Source organism: Artemia franciscana, chromosome 8 (genome assembly GCF_032884065.1).
Source record: "Artemia franciscana chromosome 8, ASM3288406v1, whole genome shotgun sequence".
In the NCBI taxonomy this organism is placed as follows: Eukaryota; Metazoa; Arthropoda; class Branchiopoda; order Anostraca; family Artemiidae; genus Artemia; species Artemia franciscana.
Window position 1 is genome coordinate 10978445 of NC_088870.1, and position 22974 is coordinate 11001418.

General features: G+C 34.3%; 1 protein-coding gene across 2 annotated transcripts; it reads right to left on the reverse strand.

The window, feature by feature from the left end:
• Positions 1-1409: 1409 nt before the first annotated feature.
• LOC136029976 (corepressor interacting with RBPJ 1-like) lies at positions 1410-21396 on the reverse strand. Of its 2 annotated transcripts, none has more exons than XM_065708544.1 (5): positions 21321-21396; positions 7416-7861; positions 5069-5226; positions 3993-4099; positions 1410-2123 (listed from the first exon to the last, which is right to left on the reverse strand). In XM_065708544.1, exons 2-5 carry the CDS (start codon positions 7831-7833, stop codon positions 1799-1801), a joined length of 1008 nt encoding a protein of 335 aa, XP_065564616.1. In that variant the 5' UTR covers positions 7834-7861; positions 21321-21396; the 3' UTR covers positions 1410-1798. The 2 variants fall into 2 exon arrangements, with proteins under 2 accessions (XP_065564616.1, XP_065564617.1); XM_065708545.1 differs by lacking the exon at positions 21321-21396 and adding an exon at positions 11138-11275.
• Between the last annotated feature and the right edge of the window lie 1578 nt (positions 21397-22974).

The window sequence follows — 22974 nt, forward strand, 5'->3', positions numbered from 1 at the left end:
AATGAATAATGGAATAACTTCGAAAAATGTTAAACACAAGAGGACAGGAGAACCATTGCGCCGAAACTAGTAATTAGTAACAATGAAGTCCCCCCACAAATAAAAACTGTCCAAAAGAGTCTTTAAAAGCGGGGGGTTTGGGGGGCGGCAGCCCCCCAACTGCCTTTTCTAATTCCTGTACGTTTTAAGGTTCGACTTTGGGACGCAGCCTCTTTAACTCTTTAAGAAAACGAAGTTTTTTTCATATTATATTAAGATAAGATGAAAGCAAGCAAAGTAGGGAAAACCTAAAATATGAATTGAAGAATTGTGATGTGGAGGCATGGACAAAATTCCTAAAGATTACGTCAAAGAGTGATTGGGCAAAAGTGAAAACACCAAATTAAGTCACATAGTATCGTCGCAGTTCGGAATACTGAGATATTCTAAGCATTAAGCAGGAGAGAATTACAAAATAAGGTTGTAGCTAACAAGGAAGGAAACAGCAAGCTACAAAATGAGGTAGCACAGCTATGTTTTACAACCTGGATCTTTCTTTACTAATACATTAAAAATAGAAAACTATATATCTATATACACACACACATATATATATATATATATATGTATATATATATATATATATATATATATATATATATATATATATATATATATATATATATATATATATGTGTGTGTAGCTTTCCCTTTACATCAGAAATTTATAAAAAGTACCATCTAACATCGGCAAGATTTCTGTGGTAAACATAAAGAACAGACTTCAATTTGGAATCTACATAAAATTCACTAAACTCACCGCTAGACTAGGTTCACTATATAAAGTATATGGATTTAGATGGGGCTCATTTGATTTTAAATTGGAAGTTATTCTGCCCTTATTACAAGTCAAAAGTGATTTGATAGCAACCACCCCTCCACGCACGTCATTTCCCCAAACATAATCAATCAAAATCTTATGATAACAACTTTGTTCAGCATAAAATCCCTGCGATTTGCTTTTAAAATATAATTTTAAGTTGCGTACATTCCTTAAGCTGTATGATAAAGTTTAACAGAATTGAAACTTTCACGTGAAGTTTCCATCTTAGCCCAACTATGTACTGCAAGACGAGAAACATATTACACCAAACATATTAGAGAAACATATTACAGAAACATATTAGACGAGAAACATATTACAATACAAAAACAATCTAACCAAAAGAGTACGAATCCAGGAATGTGGCCTGAAACTCATTGAAGAAAGTTTCCCAATTTGACTTTTATTTTAATTGATATTTAGTTTATTTTAATTTTGTATTGAACAAACTGCTATGCAGTACCCCAGAACATTTCTAGGATCCGGTTCATGAGACAATCTCATGGGAGCTTCTTTCAATACATATAATATAACATTGATTAAAAACTAGATTCTTTACTTATTTTATTTAACAAAATAATTTACGTAGAATACAATATGAATAAGTCATAAGGTTAAATAAACACACATAAAAAAAAAGTATTTTTCAAAAATACATCATTTTAATGTATTTTTCACAAGCAGGAGGAGAGATGCATCAGCTCCCCTATAGCGAACACGCAAGCACTTAAATCAACATCTGCAGTCCAAATTTCGGTAATGATGGAAGACCATTACTTTTGAAGCGTGAACCATCTTGTGTTTTTAATTTCCAATTACCCCTTCTAGGGAGTACTACACCCTTGATATTTTTTTAAGAACTCAGAGTTTTACAAACAGGCTTCATGAAAAAATCTTATTTGTTTTTATTATTCTCTTAGTCAACTCAAAATTACATCAATTGGAATCAGAGTATCTTCTTTTACAACTGTTCCTTCTAGGTTCTTCTTTTCTTCTTTGGTCATCTCTCTTTTCGTTGTAATCTCTTTCTTTTTTCTTGTCAAAGTGTTCATCTTTTTCTTGATGAAGATACTTATTTCGCTTAATATTTCTTTGCGAGTCCTCATTTCCTTTCAGGTACTCCTTTTCTTTAGATTTTTCCACTTTATACATCTTTTCACTATCATCGGTATCGGAATCGTGTCGGTATTTCTCTTTTTCAGTTTTATATGATTTCGTTCCCTTCAACCGTTTCTTCTCTTTTTCAAGTTTCTTTATCTTCCTAAAAAAGAGAAAAACTGTACAATAAAAAAACAGCTCTAAACAAAGTAAGTACCAAGGACATCAAAATAAAATCATTTTTCCTTGTTATCATAGAGAATTACAATCATCAGTCGGGTATTACAATCGTTCGAAAGTTTTTCTCTAAATGCGCTGCCAAGGCCTGCCAGGGAGTTGGGTAGCAGAAAATAAGCCTAGCTTACTGCCACCAATTTAAGATGCTCATTTAATACAGAGTCTGCCAAGTGGCTTTTTGAAAATGGCTTCTCTAAATTTACTAGCTTCATTGAGTTTCAGATTATCATTGGCTTCAGGGGTTTTGAATACAGTCTAGTGGGCTAGCGGGAATATGTAAAAATTAAGCAAGAGAAGTGTAATTCTCAGAATCAGCAGAGGAAAATAAAGATTCTAAAAAAAAAAAAAAAAAAAAAAAAAAAAAAAAAAAAAAAAAAAAAAAAAAAAAGTCTTTTTTCTCATTTTATCACTTCTAGTTTTAATTCATAACCTTCAACAGAAAATAGGGACATCCTTTTAAACTTTGATACAGTGAACATGCATTTTAATAGAAATATAAGAGAGTAGTCATTCGAAAAAGAACAAATCGGCTAGTTCAAATTGCGTTCTAACCTAGCTGCCGTATTTTAGAACCTGTTGGCAAAGAAATAATAACGTAGAATATGTTATTGATTATATCATCCAAAAACTACATATAAAAGCATGACACTCGATATTACAGAGGAAATATTACAAATTTGAGATGATATAATATCCATTCATGAAGTTAGCATGAATGGACTGGATTATATATTTGAGGTGCTGTTATCACCAAGTTAGAAAGAACCACCAGTATCTCTTAATCATAAGCCTATATATCAGCTTGAATTATTTCAAGAAGATCTATTTATAAAATGTAGGTGCTGTTTATAAAATCAACTGCAAGTTTGTCCCTCTATATAAAGCAACCATTCTATAAAGTTTTCACCCTTTAACAATCAGAGCAGGCAAAATATTATTAAATAAGTGAGTACGCTTTCATGTTCGAGGTATTTTTATGGTTTTAGCCAATGGTACTCTTCCTACTCAAGCAATATTGAACCAGTAATGATTCAGAGTTCATGGTGTGAACACCAACTACAACTATTAAAGTTAAAAGAGACGTCTTTGCGGTGGTTGGGCATAAGCCTTACTAATAATCTTTCCAGTTTTGGGAAAATCGTTCCCAATCGAGGGAAATATAACAGACGGGCGCCGGCAAAACTCTACTCTACATATTACGATCAATCTGTCCTTTATACGGCAGGAATTTACCCCATCCTGAGAAAAATTGATTCAAAAAGAATCTGGAGTAGTTATTTCAGGCATTGTAAGTATCTTCTTTTCATTCCTCCTTGGACATGTAACTGGATTCTAATTGGTAAATATAGTGTACCTGATATAACATTAAAGTTGGAAAAGCTACACAAGAGGCTCTAAGGTACTGCTCTTGATGGGCTTTCTCCAAATAATCATCTTGGAAAAAATTTCTATAGTTATCTTTCTTTGGTTGACTTTTTTTTCTTTCTTACTTTTTTTGTGGATTTCATTTCTTGTTTGCATTCAATGTTGTTGTTTTTTTTCTATAGTTTTTTTTTTTTTTTTTTTTTTTAATATGTGCGAGTGTGTTTGTTTAATTTTTTTGTGTTTATTTAATGTAATAAGTGAGTATGCTTTGGCTCTTAAACAGCAAAACTATTAACAATCTTAGCAGCTAATGTTTTTTTAAATAACTGAGTATACTATGATTTTAGAGGGATTATGTAATTGGGTGAGTAGTTAAAGAAGAGAAATAGAACAACTAAAAGAGAAATATGTAACACTGTATTTTACTTACTTTAAAAGTTTCTTTTTCTGCTTATACGTCAGGTTTTTCAGCAGTTCCATTTCCTCTCCTATGTCTCCTTCGCTTTCAGATCCTGAGTATGCCCTTCTCCTTGACTCCTGAAAAAACTAAATCTCTGAAATATTGTCCTATATGATACTTATATTAATTTTAGGAAATTGAAGGATATTAAAAGAATTTAAGATGTACAGTTAATATAATTTACCGAATTTCGTACGACCATTATTGTAATTTTTCTGCCACAACGCCACTAAGATTGTTTTTAACATCTCAAAGGCAGTATCCCGGGGGGAGGGGGGGGGGCTCACCCGGTTTGACCCCCCCCCCCAAAAAAAAAAGATTATTTGACTCGTATAAAAGTAAAATGTTATTAAACATCCCTCTAAGGTGTTGTGGTCGCTTGCTACCCTTGATAATATTACAGTAGCCTGCTGGTGAGTAGATGATTTATAAAACATACTATTGGAGAGGGTTTGTTGATCCACCTCCTATTACAGATCTTTAATGTCAATTCGGCGTAATCTGGTTGTGCCAGCATGTGTCAGGGTCAAATTGACGGCACTATTAAATTACGCTAGATCTTAAGTATCGTAGCCAAGTGGTCCACTGTCACTCGTAGACTATTCTGCTCTCAATATTCACCACCCTAACGGGCTGTCAGGGTCACTTCTGATACCAAAGTCCTCCGGAAATACAGTGACACATACCTGCCGCGCTAATTGCTCCAAAACGCCACACTAAGGGTCACAGACATAACTTATATTTTGTGTTTAAAAATTCAAATTTGGTTTTTGGTTCTAGTTTTTGCAGGTACTTATTTAGCATTCTAATTTAAATTTCAGCCACCCCATAACAACTAATTTTACCTATCAAGACCTTATCCATAAAATACTTTTAGAATGAAGAAGCGGAAGATAAAATATTAGCAGATTGCAGATCTTCTTAAAAGTTTTAAACAGTACTACATTATTTAAATTTTTAAAAAAAAAGAAACAAATAAAGATTTAATAAATCGAAATAAAACGAAAGTGTAATTTATAGATAAATACAGAACACATTGAACTTACCACTACATTTTCCACAGGTTCTCCATCAAGAGTATTGACAGCACTTCGCTTTAGTTGGAGTCCTTCTTCTCTCATTTGCCTCATGAGTGAAAACGTGTCAGACCCTTGTGACCCTGCTTCCACCCCAGAAAAACTGGCAAACATCGGACATTCACGATCTACAAAAGAAAGAAAAATAAATTTTCTGAAAGACATAGAGGGTTCCTGTCACTCTAAAAAAAAAAACAAAAAAAACTGGTTTCACCCTGTAAGGTGATCGCTTGGCCAGGAAAAGACTTTACTGTTACGCCCTTTATCCAAGTAAAATTAAAATCTTTCTCAAGTTTTTCAATTTTCTTTTTTTTCTTTTTTGATTCTCTAGAAAAAACATTTCTTTTTTGTTGTATACACTATATGTTATAAAAGTAAAAAATATCTCGGATTTAATTTCAAATTACAGTGTGAACATTTTTTAGTGTTTTACAGTCTCAGATACTGTTTTACCAATAGACACATTATTTTATAATACACCACAGACAGCATGCGTTTCCACAAGCTCTTTACCCCTTTTCTTGAAGGCAACTATCGTGGGTTTCCTAAAGCTCTCTTTCCAGCTGTTTGGATAGCTCTATGGCATATTGTCTTGACAATATTGGATTTTTGTTAGATCTTGTTTTATCAACTACAATACTTATTTGGAATTAGATGGCACAAGCCTGAAGGAATTCAACTTCTGACAGCAAGCCAATCTGTCATACTTAGAAAGATCTTAAGCCAAGATCTTTGATGATTGTAGTTTAATATTGGTGGTAGTTTTTTTGTTCTTAGTTTATTTTAGTTTTTCAGTCTTTGATGTTTTTTTTGTTTTTTTGTCTTTTACACTGAAGACGCCTCATTTTTATACATGCAAAACATTTTGAACTCTAAAGTTTTTGGTTCTAGGCGTGAAAATGTTTGCGAATTTTCAAATATATTAGACAGAAAGATAAATGGCAGTAATTTAAACAGAGGGGGGGGGGGAGAGAATAAGAATAGTCTTGCATTGAAGCCCTGTAAAAAAACAAAACACTTACATAAGAATTAACCAGTGAATTAAGACGATTTCACTTCAATCAGCTTTTATCACTACCAACAAACTTAGCTGAATTATATTTTATAGTTATACTGTTAATTTGAGGTGAGTTGAGCTGGATGAGACGGATTTGGATGATGTTTGTGTCAAACAAGGTTGGATTAAATGGGGATTGAGTTGCATGAGGATTGAGTTCCATGAGGTTTGAATTACATGGGGGTTGGATTGCACAAGGATTGAATTAAACGAGGACTGAGGTGCACCAGGGTTCAGCTGCAATGGGTTCGAATAAACAAGGTTCAGTTGCATGGGGTTGAGGGGAATGAAGGTTTAAATGGGGTTCCAGTTGAATTTGTTCGGTTACATGGGGTCCAGTTACCCAAAGGTTCAGTTGTACAGGAGCCAATATATCTTGTTTGAAATTGATAAACAACTGAATCAACAAACAAAGAATCATTTGTAATGACTAACAGTCATTTGTAAATAAACAATTCTTATGAATTAATTTTTTGTTAAACTAACTTAGGCACAATCCTTAATGTGAGGAGAGAGAGTTCTGAGAAGGTAGTGTCAAAACTGAAAATAGAATTTTTGACTCAGTGTTTATTTAGTTAAGGAACGGTCCTAGCCAAGTGGTTAGCTGGCTAGATGTAAAAATTCTTAGTCCATAAAAATAGTTCAAGCCCCAATATTGCTGGTTATTTGGTTTGGAAAAGGGGTCAGTGGAGTGACTCTGCAAGCTTAGCCAGAGTTGACCCAGTTCTAATATGGTATCTGAAACAATCTGAGGAAGGTAAACAGGAAAGGTGTGCAAAATCAGAGGGCTAAACCCCCCCCCCCCATTGCACATCCTGGCTGGAGTACCATGGCATAGAAATCAGAAAAACAAAAACACAAAACTTCTACTTTTGTTTATTGAAGGTTGAGATCTCTTGTTATAGGGTTCTTAAACATGGACAACTTGAAGGTGTGACTTCCATAAAAACTTGAATGTTTTGTAGAGGAGCAGATGATCTCATACTAGAAAATACTCTTTCAGACACCAGATATTTTGATTTGTACATTTTATCTTCCTTTAGGGGAAATCCTTTGGAAAATATAGTACGAGTCCCTCCTTCTTTGTGGAATTATGTTGTTAAAGATCAAATATTTAAATTCATGGTTGGCTTTCACAATTCAGAGCTTGAAAGCAATTTTTCTAATAATCATGCAATGCTTATTTCTCTTTGGACAATATTCAAAATTTGTAATTTAAAAGAAGACAAGAAAGAAATATATAAAAATCAGGAGCTCTACCTGTATTTATATGTCCCCACTTCCTGCATTTCAGGCATCTCACATTCCTGACAGGAATACCAAAGGGCTGATCTTTGATTTCTGTATTGTCCTTACAATAGCTTTCCCTTGGTGCATTATATTTTCTCTGCCATTCAAACTTAAATTCTGCTTCTCCATCTTCCTTAATGTGATCATTTTGCAATCCAGGTGGTTGCTCATACATAAAATTTACAGATAGTTTATCTTTAGATTCTTTGCTTACTAGAGCTCTATTATTAAACACATCCTGCTCCTTTTCATATTGAATTCGCAATTCATCTTGTTTCTGCTTCTCAGCAGCTGCTTTTTGCTCTGCCATCCATACTCGTTTTAAATTGTCCCTGGATGCAGGATGGAAAAACTTTTTGCACATGTAATTGTTGAATCCTTTCCCCATCTTGACAAACTTTGCAACTCAACTAGACCTGAAAATGAAATATTACCAAATAATTAAAACTCAGACTTGAGCTGGACTATCAAGAGAACTGAAATTAAATTGGAATTTCTCTATGAAAAGACACAAAGGAGATCATTAAGGGAGGGGATAAGCTAAAAAAGAAAGTGTTAAAAATTACTGTCTCCCATGTGTATGTACCAACAAGAAGAGAAGCATAGATAAAACACAAGAACTTTAAAATCCCCTTGCTGCCCTACCCCAACAGAACTTTCTGTGAGATTCAAATTAGTTCACCAGCACTGAGACAAACCGGGTGGATTTACCAAAACTAAAACTTTGAGAATATTTATTTAAAAAGAGAAAGAATGACATAAAAAAAAGTTCTTGTAAGGGTGGCTCATCCTCGTCACATTTTTAGTCTGTAGCCTATAAAGGAATGATATTAAAGTTAAATAGTGTAAAATTCTTAGGAATTTCAATATTCAGAGGATTTTTTTAGAGCATTAGATACAGTTTGAGAAAATTCAACGGTTCAGCTACTAGGGTACAGAAAATACACGAAGCATTTCAGATCTGCGATTAGGGTAGTGTAGCCAAGCCCCATTATATGACGTGTTTACTACAAATTAAAAAACATCAGCAGCTTTACCATTTATTCTACAGATATTATTTTCGCTACAATACGGATTTATAAGCAATGTAAAAGCTTCTAGCTAGACATTTCTTTATTTTCCAGAAAAACTAACTAAATGTAATAATCTGGTGAAAAAAAGACCTTAGTTTTAAATGCCTATCTAAAATTTAGATGCTACCCTCAACAATGACAGATATTTTAAAAGGAACTTTATTTAAAATAGTTCAAAGTCCTAATAGGTAACCCTCTAGCCATGACCCCACTGCATCCAGGGCAAGGAATGGAAAATATACAAGTTGCTCATTTTTACATACAGAATTTATCATAATAGCATACACGAAAGTAAAAACCCCTCAAGTAAATTGAGGTGTTGAAGATGGGGGAGACAGAATTTTATACTTATTTCTCAAATTTGAAATGCTAGTTTGTATATTAGTTTTAGCTTGTGCGCTCCTTTTCTAAGCCCAATAACATACATGTAAATGAAAACTGTAAATCGTAAACTGCACCCACACCAAAGAGGGTTGGGTGGCAATATGGCAAGATTTTGGCACAATATTGCGTTTTACAATATCGTATCACTTCTATCGTATAACTTTATTTAAAATAGTCGAAGATCTAATAGTCATGATGTCAGCCTCTAGTCATGAATCCACTGTCCCCAGAGCAAGGAATATAAAATATACAAGTTGTTCATTTTTACATGCAGAATTTATCACTGAGAAAAGGGGGAACGTTTCATCCTCGATGTTTGCCAAAAAGGCTAAGGGTATTGATGCGAAACTTCAGGGAATGTTGAGCTAATTCAAAGGATTATCTGCATCCAAGTTATCAAAAAGGCAGATTTAAAATATTTTAGGAATAGGTAAGGGTATTAACTTGAAAATTACTACTACTACTACTACTACTACTGCTGCTGCAAATGGGACTACTTTCGAGTGCAACAACTTTGTGACTTTGACTGCTTGCAATTGCTACTACATCATCTTGTGATTACTTTCATGTAATGTTGAGTGGGATGTTGAACAAAGCAAAACACACTTTGCACATGCTGATTGTCATAAGGGCGCATTAGGAGTATCTCATGAATGGTTTAGGGCATTAACTTGAAACTTACAGGAAATGTTAAACAGGGCTTTGATGGCCAAGGACCCTTGACCTTTTAAGACCCTCTTTTATACTGATCAAAATTGTCAAATAGCCACTTTCAAATTAGTGAAAAGGTCTAATAGCTATGCCTCTGGGATGTCATGCCCCCCCCCCCCATCCTAAGCAAAGACCAACCACTTTTCCTACATAATAGCTGATAGAAAATGATAATTCGCTATACTGAACACCATGCATACTTGTTTATTTTATATGCTCCCCGTGAATTTTTAGAAACAAATGTACCACTTTCAACCATTACTGAATATAAAACTAGAAAGCTCAATATACAATTTTTCAATAACTTTAAATTGATTGGTAATTTCACAATTGAAATCAATAAACTTTACCCTTTTCTTAGTAAAAATTTTAGTTTGATGTCAAAAAATGGCAAAAACTTTGTTTCAAGCCTATTCTATTGCAATCAAGATTACTTTTTTAGAGGTTTTGCTAATAGAAGCGCAGATTGCAACTTTTTTAGAAGCAGACTCTTTGAAAGAAGCTTCAACTATCAAATCGAAAATCTTCTAAAACATTAATAGCTTTCTAACAAACTTATTTTACACACTTACCTTAATAGGAAATGTTACATAAGGAAAAAGGAAGCAACAAATGGAGAATAAAATAGCATAAGAGTTTTATTATATTTTACCTTAATTCAAACGTTTTCTTTATCAAAAAGATGGGCTACATCTATATGGGTTTATGCAATTTAAAAATACATTTTTTGTAGGTATTTTCATTGAAAACTACCTTTTTTGAACGTTTATTGGAAAAAACGAACTGTCCCTTCTAGATATTAAAAATGTCTTTTAGTACTTTAGTACTAATTTTATAGTACTTTAAAAATCTTCTTATTGTTCTAATTAAACGACCCTTGTGTTACAGAGCTGTTGTTATAGAATTAGGACAAAATTCTAACTTTAGCATAAAGAACGATGTGGTGAGGAAGGGGAAATCTCCTTCATATACGTAAAAAGTTCTGTTCGTTTTAATTTTTAATGTTGCTACTAACTTTCAGCTGCGTAAACTTGTTTTTTTTAACATTTAATTTCTGACGGTTTTTAATTAATATAGGGAAATCCACCTATATCTCTACGCAAAACCCCCTTCCCCATAGATGAAAAAATTGTTCTTTCGTAAGTAAAGAATAAAGTTTAAACTATATTATTATTATTATGTTTATTATTATTATTATATTATGCTATTATTATTATTATATTATTATGCTAGTGTTTCATAAAAGAAATTGTTTTGTATACTAAAACTAAAACAAATAACCCTTGAACAATCAAAGTCGCTTGCCGTGATCACAAAATCAGCTCTATTCCCAAAAACAGCACCGTAAATCAGCACCAAAAACAGCACCGTAGGAAGGGAGCAGGAGAGGGTATCAGCTCCAATAGATTCCCCCAACCGATTTGGAAAATATCTTTTCTTAGATGTTTTCATTGACTCCCCAATTTTTATGAACTAACACCACTCCCCAAAAAATGTCCAACACCTGGAAATAATAGCTCTTACCTAACAGAATAGAAAACATTATGAAAACTGAGCACACCAACTCCTATGACACGCGCAATTGAACAATCGTGTGAGGCAGACAGAACAATAACAAGAGCAGGTTAAAATCGCTAAAGCTTGCAGATATGCAAGATATGATTCAGATATGCCTCATGCATAAATGCATCATGCATCATATGTCTGCATCATATGTATATATGCATCATGCAGATATGATCAAACATTAATGACATTTAAACATTCAGCATCTATCCTTAACAAAGAACAGAACATAATTACCATGAGATTGCATAAACAATTAGATCAGGGGTTCCCAAATGGCTTGGATTAAGGCTTTTTTGAGTTGATCAGGAAGGTCATTGAATCAAACAGTTCGTGCTAACAAACTGTAGTAAGGAGAGACCCGGCTCAATAGAAACCAAAACTCTGAAAAATGAAATTTTGATACGAATAGTTACATCAAAAGAATCGCATTTTAATCCAGATTTTAAATAAATCTCATCAAGATTAGTCTTACTCATCAAAAGTTACGAGCCTGAGAAAATTTGCCTCATTTTAGAAAATGGAAGAAAACACCCCTTAAGTCATACGATCTTAACGAAAATCACACCATCAGATTCAGCATATTAGAGAACCTTAATATAGAAGTTTCAATCCACAAAAATATGGAATTTTGCATTTTTTGCCAGAAGACAGATCATGGATGCGTGTTTATTTGTTTTTTCCCCCGGGGTGATTGTATGGACTCAATGGTCCTAGAATGTCACAAGAGGGCTCATTCTAACGGAAATATTAGAGGGCATCTAGGCCCCCTCCCATGCTGATTTTCCCCAAAGTAATAGGATCAAAATTCTGTGATAGCCATTTTATTCACCATAGTAGAAAAACATAATAATTATGTCTTTGGGCACAACTTACTCCCCCACAGTCCCCATGAGAGGGGCTGCAAGTTACAAACTTTGACCCGTGTTTGCATCTAATAATGGTTATTGGGAAGCGTATAGAGGATTTCAGGGGATTTTTTTGGTTTGGGGGGGGGGGGGAAGTTGCGAGGGGGGTTACGTGGGAGGATCTTTCCGTGGAGGAATTTGTCATGGGGGAAGAAAATTTCAATGAAGGAGGCGCAGGATTTTCTAGCATTATTTTAAAAAACCAATGAAAAGATAAATATGAAAAAAATTTTCTACTGAAAGTAAGGAGCAGCATCAACACTTAAAATGAACAGAAATTATTACACATATGAAGGGTTTACCTCCTTGTAATACCTTGCTCTTTACACTAAAGTATTTTTAGTAATTTCAACTATCTATTCTACAGCCTTTGTGATTCAGGGGTCATTCTTAAGGAGTTGGGACAAAATTTAAGCTTTGATGTAAAGAGCGAGGTATTGACAAGGGGTGAACCCGCTCATATACGCAATGAAAACATACGAATATAGAAGTTCGTTACGTAAGTTAGTTCGCAAGTTACGTATATTTTTTACAAATGAAAACGTTTGTAAAAAATTAAAAGTTCAAGTTCAAGTTGCATTTTAAGTAATCAAAAAGTTGGAGGGCAATTAGGCCTCCTCCCTCGCTCCTTTTTTCTTAAGATCTTCCGATTAAAACTATGAGAAAGCCATTTAGGGAAAAAAATTAATATGCAAATTTCATTTTAATTATTTATGTGCAGAGCCAAGATATGCATTAATTCAAAAACATCCAGAAATTAAATAAAAAACAAGTTTTTTTTAAACTGAAAGTAAGGAGCGACATAACTTAAAATGAACAGAAATTACTTTGTATATGAAAGGGACTTTTCCTCCTCAACGCCTCACTCTTTACACTTAAGTTCTTTACTGTTTTAAAAAGTAGAGTTAAGATGAAAGAGTCAAACTGTAGTTTAAAGAGCGAGGCATTGAGGAGGAAAAGCCACTTTCATATACAAAGTAATTTCTGTTCGTTTTAAGTTTTAATGTCGCTCCTTACTTTCAGTTAAAAACTTTTTTTTTAACTTTTTTTTATTTAGTTTTTAATAATAGACCATTAATAAATAATAGTTTAAAGATAAAGGTTAAAGATAAGTATCTGTTCATTCATTAAAATAAGGATTTCTGATCATTTTAAATTTGCTTGGTTCCAAAATGCAGTTTGACTCCACTTTATCTAAATTAAACTAATAAAAAGACGTCCCTTAAAGGTATTTCAGATGAGAAAGCTTCCCAATGTATGCCGAGCGGATATGTTCTTCATCACAAGGGAAGAACTCAAAATGATGCAAAACAAATTTCAATGCCAAAGCAAGTTGACAAGAAGTCCCAGCCTGAATTTTTATGCAGTTTGATCACAAAGCAGCTCTGCCAGAGTTGTCACATAATTTCAAAGAAGTTAACCGTTCTTTAACTTTTGCTCTTTGAGTGTCCTGGTCGTCATTTATATTCCCTGTGTCCCGGTCGTCATTTGTGTCCTGGTCTGTAGTGTCATCTTATAATATCGTCATTTACAAAGCCTTATATACTTATAATGATGTCACATGCAAACCCACAAACAAACAAACATGCATATATACAACTTTTTTATATATATATAGATATAGTTTCTTTTTTAGTTTTTTCTTTTCTTAGTTTTTTCCTTTTTTTTTCTTTAGTTTCTTCTTTTTATTGATTTGTTTTCTTTTTTAGTTTGTTGTTTTTTAGTTTTTTCTTTTTTTAGTTTTTCTTTTGTTTTGTTTTTTAGTTTTTCTTTTTTTCATTTTTTTTTCTTTTCAAAATAACAGACATAGTGTAACAAACATAACAGACATACATAGTGTAACAGACATACAGCTTATTTATATATATATATATATATATATATATATATATATATATATATATATATATATATATACACATATATATATATATATATATATATATATATATATATATATATATATATATATATATATATATATATATATATACATAAATATAAATAAGTTGTCTGTGTGTGTGTGTGTCTGTCGAGTGATGTCATGTTTGTGTGTCGACTGACGTCATGTTTTCGACTGATGAAATTACAGACCAGGAAATCAGGACACAAATGACGACCAGGACACCAGCACATCTATACATATAAAAATAAGTTGTCTGTGTGTGTGTCGGTCAAGTGATGTCATGTTTTTGACTGACGAAATTACAGACTGGGACATTAGGACACAAACCGGCACATAGGGAATATGAATGATGACTGGGACACTCAAAGAGAAAGCGACTGGGACACAAGGAATGTTTGATTAGCAATCACCATCAACAAAGCACCATGACACAAATGACGACCGGGACACAGGGAGTATAAATGACGACCAGGACATAAGTAAAAAAAAAACTAAAAAACTGAAAAAAAGGTAAAAACTACAAAAAAACTAAAAAGAAAAAAAAACTAAAAACTAATAAAAAACTAAAAAAGCTAAAAAACTAAAAAAACTAAAAAAGAAAAAAAATAAAAAAAGGAAAAAAACTGAAAAATAAAGGAGAAAAACAAAACTAAAAAAAATAAAAATAAAAAAAACTAGAAAGAAAAAAAGGGGAAAAATACAAAAATTTATTTTATCATATACCATTTTAAAAACGAATGTATATACAGACCGGGACACCAGGATACAAATGACGACCGGGACACAGGGAATATAAATGATGACCAGGACACAGGGACACAACAACAACAGGGACGCTGGGGGCATAGGGGGATATATAAATGACGACGGGGACACAGGGAATGTTCAATTAGCAATCACCATCAACTAAGCTCAAGGGCAATCATTAGAATCATGAGGTATAACTAAAAAAACTAAAAAAAGGTAAAAAACTAAAAACTAAAAAAAGACCAATTCAAAAACGAATGTATATACAGACCGGGACACCAGGACACAAATGACAACCGGGACACCAGGACACAAATGACGACTGGGACACAGGGAATATAAATGACTACCGGGACACAGGGACACAACTACAACGGGGATGCCAGGGGGCACAGGGGGATATATAAATGATGACGGCGACACAGGGAATGATTGATTAGCAATCACCATCAACAAAGCTCAAGGGCAATCATTAGAATCATGAGGTATAGATCTGAATATGGATTGTTTTCCCATGGACCATTATATGTTGCATGTTCAAGAGTTGGTAAACCTGACAATCTATTTATATGCACAGACAATGGGACAGCAAAGAATGTTGTATATTTGCAAGTTTTATGTAGTTAAAAACACATATATAACCCTCAAAGATCAGAGTTTCATTTTGAATGTAAATTTGATATTTGTTTCTGTTACAAATTCAATTTTAACCTAATCTTTCTAACCTTACCTAATATATAGTCTGTATTAGCCTATATATTTCCCATGTATTTATTAATTCTCAAGTTTGTTGCCATTATTTCAAATTATCAGTAAGAAGATTTATTCTAGCATACAGAAACTATATCTAAAATAAGAAAAATTGTATCATTTTGAGACCCTCAAAGATGATGCCCTTTTCTCTCATTTTAGATATAGCTTATATACCTGTGTTCATAAACTTACCTCTGTAATCAGAATTTCATTCTGAATCTAAATATACCATTCATTTATGTTGCAAATTTAATTGTCAGCCCTTTACAGACCCTCAAAGATGATGCCCTTTTTTCTTATTTTAGATATAGCTTATACATCTTTGTTCAAAATACTTACCTCTATAATCAGAGCTTCATTTTGAATCTAAATTTGATATTTGTTTCTTTTACAAATTCAATTTTAAACTAACCTTTCTAACCTTACCCAATAGGCTATATAGTCTGTAGTAACCTATATATTTCATATGCATTTATTAATTCTCAAGTTTGTTGCTATTATTTCAAATTATCAGTAAATCAGATTTGTCAGGATTTATAAGAAAAACTGTATCATTTTGAGGGTTGGTAAAGGCCTTAAAATTAAATTTGCAACACCATAGGCTATTTGGATTCAGGATGAAATTCTGTTTGTAGAGGTAAGTTTGTGAACACAGGTATATCAGCTATATCTAAAATAAAAGAAAAAGGTAGCCTATCATCTTTGAGGGTCTGTAAAGAATTAAAAATTAAATTTGAAACAGAAACAAATGTGATATTTGGATTCAGGATGAAATTACAATTCTAAGGCAGTTTTTTCCTTGGATATCTGAATAATCTCTTAGGCCTAATAGCCTACCTTTACACATGCTTTATAGGGCCTACTACACAGTAAGAATTCCATTTTTTCTCTTAATTATTTTTTATAGCCTATATCATATTGTGATTTCTATAAGCATCAGAGGGCTGGGGTTCATTTTCAGAAGCATTAACATGGTATTTGAAAATGACATATAAACATGGATGAAATTATAATTTGTGTAGGCTTAGCCTAGGCTACTGTAAAATTCTAGTTAATTGACTTCTTGCTATCTCAGAAAGGGTTTAGGTTAAGAAAATGAAACTTTCAGGGATGAATCTACAGACTAAAGTATGTCCCAGGAAGGTATTTTGGAGCAACTATCTCCACTCCTTCCTCTAGAGGGCCCTGACCTTTGATGACCTTTAAAAATATGTGTTATAAAAGTGAAACCTTGCAAAATAGATCTTCTCCTTAATTGAAGTACAACAAAATTGTTTTCAGCTTCATTAGAATTTTACCCCTTAAATACCTTATAACATTGATCTTAAACTTACTGTTTCATTATAAATCCATTTTTCTAAATGTTATATAATCCACAAGCACTGATTTTCTAATATTAAATTGGATAAAATAATTTCTCTAATGTTATGATGTTTTCTTCTTTGTTGACATTGAATTTTAAGTAAAAGCATGCATTTTTGGTTGAAAGTATGAAATCCAGCTATTATGAACACCAGCTATACTGTTTGCTATAAATTGAACTATATTAAATGCAGTAATGGTTAGTTTACATATTTAATATTTGCTATGATTTACCCTAACCCCCCTGATGCACAAATATATAGCCCAAATTTGTTTCTAAATTATTACAGATTTGTGATTTCAAATATCTTATTATTTTGTAAAAAACAACAACAAAAATGTTTGCTTTAATTGAAATTTCAGCAACATGGAAGAAGAAAATGCCATAACTTTGATAAAATTTATTTATCCAATTGAATTGTGGAAAATCAGTGCTTGTGGATAATATAACATTCAAAAAATGGATTTATAATGAAATGGTAAGTGTGTGTCCAATGTTTTTAAGTCCAAGACCAATGTTTTAAGCCTTTTTTATACCCTATAATTAGATAACTGCTTCATCCAATCCTTCTCCAAATATTTCCCATGTCGATTTAAGAGCTATTTCTGCTAATGTTAATTCAAATGTTATATCTAATAATTCGCTTGTGTCATGTCAGAATTCAGCAGATTCAAGTTTTTCAAGTACTATATCTGATATTACCTCTGAGGCTTCCCAGGAAGAAGAAGAAGACTTGAGCTTTGTTTCTGTTGAGGAAGAAAGTGACTCTGGTGAAAATAACAACAGACAAACCATACTGGACAGAAGCCAACCAGAACCAGCAACCGTAAGTTCTGACTTTAGTGTATGTGTTACTAATGTTGACCAGTTGCCCAACAAAATTGATGAACTAAAAACCCTAATTGACTCAAAAAAGTTCGATGTGATCTTACTGACTGAAGTCTGCCCTAAAAACAGTAGTAACAAACTTCACGATTCCCATGTGAAAATCCCAGGTTACCAAGTTCTCTCAAATCTGTCATCCCAAGGTTGCAAAAGAGGAACACTAGCCCTCGCTAAAGCAGGATACAATACAAAGATAATTGATGTTCCTCTCCTTTGCCCCTTTGTTGAGGCAGTTTGCTTTGATCTATGTGTGCCAGGGAGCCATGAGTCAGAGACAGTCAGAATCGGATGCATCTACAGAAGTCCCTCAGCCCCATCCCAAGCTGTAACCGAACAAGCAATAGCAGAAATAATATGCACACTAAATTCGAACCTCAAAGGACATCTGCTTATTGCCGGCAATTTCAACCTTCCATCTATAAACTGGATAAACGGTTTTGGATGTGGTGCCACTCCAACTGAACAAGACAAGCAACAGCCTTTCCTAAATTGCCTCAGTGAATTGTCCCTACACCAGATAGTTGACCAACCAACTAGATACAGATTGTTTCAGCACCCAACAACACTTGACCTGGTTATCTTGAATGACAAAAGCTAAGTTCAAAGTATTGATTACTCACCACCCCTTGGTAAAAGCGATCACCTAACTATAGAGCTCATGCTGAAAGTGAAGGTAATTAAGAACAAGCTAGTCAAAAATGTGTTTGTCGACTACATTGCTATTTGAAATGAATTATCCACTACAGACTGGCCGAATGTACTAAGTGGCACAGTTGACAAACAATGGACCAAATTCAAGGGTGTTTTGCTGAAAGCTCAGGATGCCCACACAAAGACCAGTTTCAAACCAAAACCTAGATCCCTCCCCTACATGACAAAAGACATCAAAAGAGAAATAAACAGGAAAAAGAGGTCATGGAAAAAGTTCAGGCAGTCAGGAGACCTGCAGCAACACACAAAATTCACCAAGGCACGAAACAAGCTGAGAAACCTCACCAGAAAACTCTACGAAAATCTGGAGTCCAATCTTGCCAAAGAAAGTAAGACAAATCCTAAAAAATTCTGGAATTATGTCTCTAGCAAGAACCACTCCCGTCGAACTATCTCCAGACTGGTGAAACCCTGTGGCACTTCCGTAACCAACATAACTGATGTAGCAAACAAACTAAATAGGCACTTTGCCTCAGTTTTCACTTGTGAACCGGAAGGCCCCCTGCCAAACTGCCTGGGCTATGAAGCCCCCACAACAATGGAGCAAGTCAGCATTGACCCCTCCAACATCCTCAAACGGCTTCAAAATCTTGACACAAATAAATCGGCTGGACCAGATCACTTACACCCAAGACTGCTGAAGGAACTGGCAACCATCATCGCAGGACCACTGTCTGACCTATTCCAAAAGTCTATTAATGCCAAATCTGTCCCATCTGATTGGGAAACTGCTTTTGTGACCCCAATATTCAAAAAAGGCAGCAGACTTAAAGCAGAAAACTACAGACCTATAAGTCTCACATCAGTAGTTGCAAAAATCCTTGAAAGAGTGGTCAATGATGCAATACTGGAACATCTGAAAGTCAACAATATCCTATCCCCTAATCAGCATGGGTTTCAACCAGGAAAGTCAGTTGAAACAAACTTACTGGAAACATATGACATCATTACAGATTTGCTTGACAAAGGATTGCCAGTGGACCTAGTTTTACTAGACTTTGCTAAGGCCTTTGATAAAGTCCCACACAAAAGGCTAAGAGAAAAGCTTACTGCTGCCCAGTTACACCCCAACCTGGTTGATTGGCTTATGGACTTCCTGTCAGGACGAACCCAGAGAGTCAGGCTATTTGGTGCTGGAGGTGAAAAGGTCTTTTCTGAGCCCTGTGATGTCATCAGTGGAGTACCGCAGGGAACTGTTCTTGGTCCTACACTGTTCAACATCTACATCAATGATATATTCAGCGAGGTGGAAAACAACTTGTCTCTCTATGCTGACGACTCAAAGCTATTTGGAGCAGTGAATGTAAAATCCCTGCAAACAGATGTCCAGATAATCCAGCTGTGGGCAGACAAATGGCTCTTATCATTCAATATAAGCAAGTGCAGCACACTACGCTTTGGATCCTCAAACCCATGCACCCAATACCATATGCATGAACATGCCTCCAACTCCGATTCACCCATCAAGACCAGCACAGAGGAACGCGACCTTGGGGTCATCGTTGACAGCCTTCTCAAGTTCCATGCCAACACCATCAAGAGCGTGTCCCAGGCCAACACAAACTTAGGTCTGATCAAAAGAACAGTTACCAGCAGATCCCCACTAGTTTTCCTGAAACTTTACAAGGCACTAGTCAGACCCGTTTTGGATTTTGGCATGTGCGCTGCCTTCCCAACATACAAAGGAGATGTCAGACTAATTGAGAGAGTCCAGAGGAGAGCAACCAAGGCCATCACAAACCTTATCAAGATCGTTTCTGGGCTCTCAACCTCCCTACCCTCGTGTACAGGCGCAACCATAGCGACATGATGATGACCCACAAATTGCTGAACTCATCATATGCCAAGATCCTGCCCATCCACCCAGGCCCCCCACAGTGCACCAGAGGACACTCAAAGAAGCTGTTCAAGCAGTCAGTCAGAACCAGAAAAAGTTTCTTCACCAACAGAGTCGTCAACCCTTGGAATGAACTGTGCAAAGCAACAGTCTCAGCCCCCACCCCCAAAGCATTCAAGAAGGCACTGGACAAAGAGTGGGCCACAAAAGACTGGAAGTATGAGTGGGACATTCCGTCCTGCTCATACCTGCTATGAGACATCACCGATTCAACTCAGGAGCATTCAACAGATCTACAGATCTTAATTTGCTCCGAAATGCAAATTAAGGTAATAACTTTTAAGAGGTCAAAAGGTGCTTAAATCTGAATTTCCAGTAGAAGCAATTATTATATTTGTAAATAGCATAAAAAAAGGCATTGAGTGGTAAATTCACTTTATACAAAAGCCAGTAATACTGTTTGCTATAAATTTACCATAAATAGTAACTGAAAATTAAGGTAAAATGTTATTTTGTCAAAATTTCAATAGTCATGTAGGCAAATTTCAGGGCCCTCTAGAGATATGAGTGGAGGTGGGTAATTTAAAATACCTTCCCAGGGCATAGGCTATTTTAGCCTATAGACCCATACCTGAAAGTTTCATTTTCCTAACCTAAACCCTTTCTGAGATAGCAAGAAGTCAATTAACTAGAATTTTACCAAGGCAACTTCTCTTTATCTAGAAGGTAGTTGATTCACATGAATATGTAGCCTATAAGCCAAGAGCTGGGCTGATAAGAAGGAAATGCGTTCATAGAATAATTCTTACTAGACTCTATGTCATAAAGTGCACAAAAAGATTAAAGTGTCTGAGCACCAGTTTTCCTACCCTACCCAATAAATCTATGCAGAACAATTGCAGTTTATAGGCTACATTTTAACTGCAATTCAACTATACTTCCTCCCACCCATGTGCAAATATATAGTCCAAGTTATATATTTCTCTAGATCTAGGACTACCAATTCAATCATTAAAGCATACATTACTTACAAATTCAAAGAAGTAGGCTATTACAACAAATATGTTTAATGTTTTCTTCAGAATCATCGGATAAGCTTCTTCTATGCCAACGATGTTTTCGAAGATGTTAAGAGATGTTTAAATTCGGCTAGCCAAAATCAAGGTAATTAAAAAGGAGAAATAATGACATTATGAAGGCTATTTGAAACTGGAAGCAGTGGTGTGACTTTGCAAGCTCAGCCAGGGTCAACACAATTCAAAAAGGGGTCGAGGAAAAAACCTTGGGGAAGTTACTCGGTGAACAACGGATAATTTCCCCTTAACCTTAAATTAATAAAGATTATACAGTAGGAGGGGCAAAACAATAACTATCAAAGATCTAAATGAAGATAACACTAAAATTGACTTTAATATCCATTTTTCATTTTCAGTTCTCTATTTTTTGTATACAGCGCTTCTATACTGATAGAAACAAATCATTGCCAAAAGCAAGATTCCAGGTCTGAATCTATTTGTTTTATTAAACCACCAGCAACAGGAGTGAATTTTCGGGTTACCTTGGTCACGAACTGCTTTTTAGATGCGTTTATATCCGTTGATTTTCTTGCAGTTGGTTTTTTATTTGCCATGTTTATCGTTTGCCTCTCTTTAATGGCATAAAAACAAGGTAACCAATCTTTAGGAGCTATATTTATGCAAAGTATGAAATGGAAATAATTGTGGGGGAAGGATTCCCTTCCAAAAATTATTCGTGCTTATATAAAATTTTGCTAGTCTGAGAAAAAAACTCTTCAACAACAAGCGCACCGCTTAATTATTGGGATACCTATGGAAATTAAAATCAAACATGATAGATCTTATTACAAAATACTGAATTGAATTTATTTATTGCCCGTTATAAAGACAATAAGGAACAGAATATTAGAGAAAAGAGAAAAAAAGAAAATAAAACAAAATTAAAATTCACAGAATAATCACACAAGCATTGTAATTAACCACATACTTACATAATACACATAACAAACAAAAAGACATAGCACAGGCACCAATTAGATACGCCCAAATACAACAAAATTAAAATTCATAGAATAAGCACACAAGCACAATAATTAATCAAGCAATCATACAATATCCATAAAAACACAAAACAATAACCGTGATACTCTTATTGTTTTAAAATTGAACATCATGGGTGTCCATTAGCTTCGTTATTGTAAGCTTCAATGTATCAACCGATGACAGATGTATTTTTAAAACGAAAAGGTCTTCAAGTTTGTTTATCTTTACACCAACTTTTTACAAGCTAATTCAGATTGGTTGTTCAAGATGGTTTCAAAATGGCTCTTTGTGTTTTCACTGAATCATATAGTTTATCTATGCACAACATGATGAAAAAAAAAACACGATTACAAATAACTTGCCTCTTTGCATAGTTTCAACAGTAGTGCCTTAGAACGGTCTCTATTATTACATTCGGTTTATTTCCTTTACAGGTTTGGCCTCCCTATTAGTCCCATAAACGATTCGGTTTATGGTTAGGTTTGTAATGTTATTTTATATAATTGTAGCTCTTACAAGGGCTGTTGGTTAGTTTGCGATACGGCTGAGGCTATTCAGCCTTTGTTGGGTTTTCAGTCTTGTTAGGTAGAAGGACTGCTTGAGTATTCGGTAACATCCTATTTTG

Bases quoted from the DNA above. Each gene is read 5' to 3' on its own strand.
- LOC136029976 (XM_065708544.1), bottom strand. From the start codon at position 7,833: ATGGGGAAAGGATTCAACAATTACATGTGCAAAAAGTTTTTCCATCCT. The intron at 5,227-7,415 runs GTAGAGCTCCTG...TTTCTTTTGTAG, and splicing joins GTGGGGACATATAAATACAG to ATCGTGAATGTCCGATGTTT. The intron at 4,100-5,068 runs GTAAGTTCAATG...TAGTTTTTTCAG, and splicing joins AACCTGTGGAAAATGTAGTG to GAGTCAAGGAGAAGGGCATA.